The 5,347-nt window shown below is 43.1% G+C and overlaps 1 protein-coding gene across 1 annotated transcript; it reads right to left on the reverse strand.

Annotated features, from left to right (window-relative positions):
* Positions 1 to 680: 680 nt before the first annotated feature.
* On the reverse strand, positions 681 to 2,448 carry LOC141443727 (uncharacterized). Its single transcript, XM_074109076.1, has 2 exons — positions 1,625 to 2,448; positions 681 to 1,592 (listed from the first exon to the last, which is right to left on the reverse strand). The coding sequence occupies exons 1-2, from the start codon at positions 2,446 to 2,448 to the stop codon at positions 692 to 694; spliced, it is 1,725 nt and encodes a 574-aa protein (XP_073965177.1). The 3' UTR covers positions 681 to 691.
* Between the last annotated feature and the right edge of the window lie 2,899 nt (positions 2,449 to 5,347).

Here is a 5,347-nt window from a genome sequence, read left to right on the forward strand (position 1 = left end):
TAGTAGAATGTCGAAGTATAGAAGTTTGAAAGAGCTGCTTCTGAATAGATTTAAAATGAACCATTTAAGTTACTTATTTAAAAATGTCATACAATGTAAAGAAATTCTTCTCTCCAGATATGTTTCAATATCCGATATATTTGCATGCTAGTATAGGTAGTGTCACGAGAGTTGAAGTGAATATTACACACACAGTTACAAAAAGAACTGATTACATAAAAGAAGAATGAATGAATGAAGTCGATGTCAAAATCCTGTAGTTATAACATACCATGTTCTAGTATGCGTGACCTCGGGTGGCACTAACTATATTATTTAGTACAAGTAGCAGAACAAGTTACATTATTATCGCATACCACCTACATAAGAACATCGACGTACTCGTACAGTGGAACAAATTGAATCATGTGTCAGGCTGGAATTTTATTAGGTAGGTACTAATGTCATTTCGACATCCCATACTTTTGTCACGGAAATCATAGTTTTATTATTAAAAGGTTCCATTCCACCCTGCTTCATGAATCAGTCAGTTCGACGCAAATTAATATTCTATTCTAAATTATGAAAGTGGCGTGTAAATGAAGGAGAGGCCTTGACGCAACAGTGGGTGGTGTGGGCTAATTTGATTGTTTCTAAAATATAACGTCGAGTAACTTAAAAAACACCTGTGATATTCAAAGCAGCTTACGCTTTACATCGCCTGGTAAGCTTCGGTGAGACCGTTTAGAAAGGCGTAGACGGTCGGAGCCGGAGCCAGGAGTTTGTCGAAAAACGGCTGCGGATCCCCAGAGCCCGCGGCGACCCGGAGCCGCGCTACCAGAGCAGCAGAATAGACGCGGCTGTAGACCGTCGGCGGAAGAGGAGCACCACACAACAAGTTCAAGTCATCCAGCCGACGCAGACATATCTGGAACTCCTTTAACTGACACAATACTTGGTCATCGTCAACAGTTTCGGGAACTGCTAGATATTCAGCCAAGACAGCCGCTGCGATGTTGCAGTCTTCATCAGTGACTGTGCTCTCATCCGTTGTTGAGTCCAGAATGGGTTTGGATTGGAATGGAAACTTGGGAAGGTTTTTGCCGCATTTCTGGAGCACGAGGCTTAGTGTGATGTAGGAGAGGAGCACGCAGGTTGCCTCGGTGCTCGTGTCGACGCTTTTCTTGCGGGAGAAGTAGACCAGGGCTACTGTTAGGAGTCTCGCGCCTTCTGGTAGCTTTGTCAAGGGTTCTAGGCTCGCAAGCTGCAGTGTCTCCTTCAAGAAGTGCTCAAACAAGGCGAGCTCGCGCACCGAATCCCAACCATTCTCAAACACGCACACGTTCGCTTCGTACTCCGGCTTCCGGATGGAATACAGCTCAGACACTACCATACTTTCCCTCTTGGAGTTCATGTCGTAAACCAATGTGAACCCGTCATTTCGGAAATCAGTGATCAGATCGTATGCGTATTTCACGATATCTAGTGACGACGCCATTGGGTCTACTAGTTCTACGTCCAAGGAACCGAAGAAGTGTTTGTAACGGTACAGATTGACGTAGTTTATCGGGATGTTGTTTGAAGCGACGCCTTTGGCGAACCATTCGGGTCGCCTGGTGCCACGGTGACGGCTGCGGGGTTCAGCAGACAGGCAGCGCCGAGGCCACCCTTCTCGCGTCTTCTGATCAGCAACTGAGCTTTGTCGACCTCTTCAACAAACTTTTTCTCATCCTCCGCATTTACAAACTGCGCAACCATCTTTAATGTTGTATTTCTGTTGTTCTTCGAAAGCCAATTCAGTAAACTTAAGTTCCTTTTGAAGTAACCCAGAGGTGCACGTATGCGTTTGAAGAACTCCTGAAAAAAGTTTTCTGGGAAGATGTGTTCATCAGCCAAGACAATGAAAAGGGCTATTTTCTCTGCCGTCAAAGTGTACTTCCTCATGAATTTGTCCAACGAGAAATAGCGGCAGGTGATGGTGTTGTCTCTTTCATTGAATTTGAGTTCATTCCGCGGGATATACCGGAGTCCAGTGAAGCAGAATTCAACGTCGTAGCTGATGACAGGACAGTCAAGTGTCTGAGCGAGCTCGATGATGTCTCTCTTGCTGTCGTACTCGCATGTAACATACTCAAAGTCCATTTCCTTGAGTACTTCCATGTAAATATTCTTCATAAAAGCCGGAGTCACGTGGTCGCCTATATTGCATGGCAACTTCTTTGCCATGTTCGGAAGTCCACCTTTAAAGATGAAATAGCATTTGATGTTGGCTTTCTTGAACATGGCGAGGTGTTCTCGCAGGTAGTTGGCGTAGCGATGGCTCTCGCAGCCAAGTTTGAAGGGTAGTTGGCTCTCCTGGTAGGAATTGTAGAAGTAGTTCTTCCCATCTATGACGACGGTGGAGTCGTGGAGAACCATAGACTCTAACTCGCTCACTTCGACGAACTTGCAGAATGTCCTTATCCTCATCTTGAACTGGAATGCAAAACAAGAAAATATTGAGGTTTGAGGTGAACTATAAAATTACTTTGCTCATCCGCGACCTTACGATTAGGGCTATGCGGTATTGGCTTGATGGCAATACCGGTATTATTCCGGTATTCAAATTTTGAAAACCGGTATCCCGGTATTTCGGTAATTTTTCGGTATTTCCATATTTTCCCTTTATTTTTCTTTCTTTCTGTATAAGTCTGTTGTTTCGTTGAAATATAAGCAATATACTTGAAAAGCAAGATTTAATAAACTTCCCTTTTAATGAGCAAGTATTAAAATAAAAAACTTAAGTTGTTAATTGTTAACTAATACTTATATAATATGGAATTGGATTCTCTAATTCTTCGGTGAAAATTGTTTCACCGATTATTAGTTCCCAACCAAATTTTCGCATAATTTCTTTCGCTTGTACGAGGCTCATTAAATATCCAGTTCAAGCTTGAAAGGTCTCTACTGATGAAATCTACGCTCCGCCCGGAACCAGCTCAGCTCCAAAACCCCGAGAGCTTTCAGCTCAAACTTCAAAACCATTTCGAATGCCTAGTAGCGACGTGGACGATTACAACGACGGTTTTGTGGAAGCTGTCCATACGATCGGATCTAACTTCTTCAAAACCCGCCGTACTAGAACCAATAAGCTCTCGCGCTCTGGCCTTAGGCTCATGCAGGTGAGGCGTGAGATGCTGCTACAGTCTTCTGGTGACTCTTAATTGTCGCTATCAGCAGTTCAATAGGCAGGTCTCAAAATCTCTGAAGCGCCCGATTTAATACTAATAAATAGCACTGAAGAGGCTATTGAGCGTATCAGAGGCTCTAAGGTGTTTACCAGAGATCTGTCTGTAAGTCAAAGCCGGTTAATGAAGTTGAAGACCGACGACGGCAGAATCATTTCACCCAAACCTGAGCTGTTGGGGAAAACGAGAGGTTTTATGGATAGCGACACGAGACACGACAACCCGAACACCCGTCGAAAATCTAGCTAAACACCCGAGGGCTAGATTAACCCTACACTATCACGAAGACATCCCAGACGTCAGCCTGTACGAGATTAGTATGGCCCTCAAATAGCTTAAGAATAACAAACCCCGGGTGGCGATGAAATTACAGCCGAACTCTTGAAGGCGGGTGGTAAACCAGTCCTTAAGGACTTTAAGACGCCGTTTAGTTCCGTCCTCCACCAAGGGGGAACACCGAAAGCATGGAACAGAAGACAGTGGTGGTGCTCAGCTTCAAAAAAGGTGATAACACCTTGCTGAAGAATTATAGACCCATCTCACTTCTGAGCCATGTTTACAAGCTGTTTTTCAGGGTCATCACAAATCGTCTCGCAAGCAGGTTTGACGATTTCCAGCCTCCCGAACAAGCCGGCTTCCGAAAACCTATAGTACCGTAGACCACATGTACGTTGCGGCAGGTTATACAGAAGACCGAAGGGTATAACTTCCCCCTTTGCCTTTCATTTGTGGACTACGAGGAAGCCTTCGATTCGATCGAGACTTGGGCTGTGATGCAGGCTCTCCAGCGGTGCAGTTGACTACCGGTATATCGAAGTGTTGAAGACGTTGAAGTGTCTAGTGTCTGTACAAAAACGCCACTATGTCCGTCCGATTACATGACCAGAGCAAGAAGCCTATTCCTCTGCAGCGGGAGTCAGACAAGGAGATGTGATCGCTCCGAAACTGTTCACCGTTTCATTGGACGATGCTTTTAAGGTTCTGGACTGGAAAGGACGAGGCATCAACATTAATGGCGGGTACTTCACTCGCCTTCGATTCGCCGACGATATTGTAGTCATGGCTGAGACCATGGAAGACTTCAGTGCTATGCTCGCCGACCTCAGCAGTTTCCGACCGAGTTGGCCTAAAAATGAACATCGGCAAGACGAAAGTCATGTCTAACTAATGTCCATGTTGTGCGCTCGAAGTTGTTGACGACTATGTATACCTGGGACAAACGGTCCAGTTAGGTAGGTCCAACTTCGAGAAAGCTTACACTACAAATAAGCAAAGCAAACTTGTGCGCGTAATTTGAAATTTGAAAGTAGATTAAGAGGTAAGTAACTTCAAAAGCCATAAGTCTGAAGACAAGTTATTAAAAGTGCTTTCTTGTTTGAAATTAAAGTCGACTATTACTATTTTAAGCACAAGTCAAAATACCGAAAAACCGGTTTTGTAGATATTTAATACCGGTATTAAAAGAGGGGAAAAAATGACCGGTATCCGGTTTTTCGGTAATACCGAATACCGGTATCCATGCCCTACTTACGATAGCTAGATCTATGCAACAAATGCTACACGCTGCAAGAACACACACATCACATAAACCGATCTATCACCATCACCACACTCATTCCATCAAGGACCTAATATTATAAGTGTTTTATAAGAATTTTCCAAGTATTTTATAAGTTTATAACACGCTACTATTCACTCTTAAACAACTAATAATTCTCAAGCTAAATTCGAAATAGTTTTCCTTGTTAATTTGCTATACCTATTAACTTCCGTCATGATTTTTTCATTCCAAGCAACGGTTTAGACTTTAGAAGAAGGGGACTGTCGACTTTAAGAAAACTTTGCGAGTATTTCGGAAACGAATCACTTCTCGATATCGTTTTCACAACCCGTAATGATTTTAGGGTTCCCTTTATCTTGCATAATATCGATTCTGCGAAATACACTTCGCATAACAGGTATCTCATGTTTTTTTTAGCCGAATGATACTTTGCAATAATTATCAGTTCGAATAATAGTCATTTCTTAGAATATTAAATAGCAGAACACTCTTATCGTCGAATATGCTTCTGCAGAATATTAAATAGCAGAACATTAGTATCGCCGATTTTATATGGCATAATGGCATAGCAAATACTAGT

Source organism: Choristoneura fumiferana, chromosome 28 (genome assembly GCF_025370935.1).
Source record: "Choristoneura fumiferana chromosome 28, NRCan_CFum_1, whole genome shotgun sequence".
NCBI classification, from domain to species: Eukaryota; Metazoa; Arthropoda; class Insecta; order Lepidoptera; family Tortricidae; genus Choristoneura; species Choristoneura fumiferana.

Bases quoted from the DNA above. Each gene is read 5' to 3' on its own strand.
- LOC141443727 (XM_074109076.1), bottom strand. From the start codon at position 2,448: ATGAGGATAAGGACATTCTGCAAGTTCGTCGAAGTGAGCGAGTTAGAG. The intron at 1,593-1,624 runs GCTGAACCCCGC...CCGTGGCACCAG, and splicing joins GGCCTCGGCGCTGCCTGTCT to GCGACCCGAATGGTTCGCCA.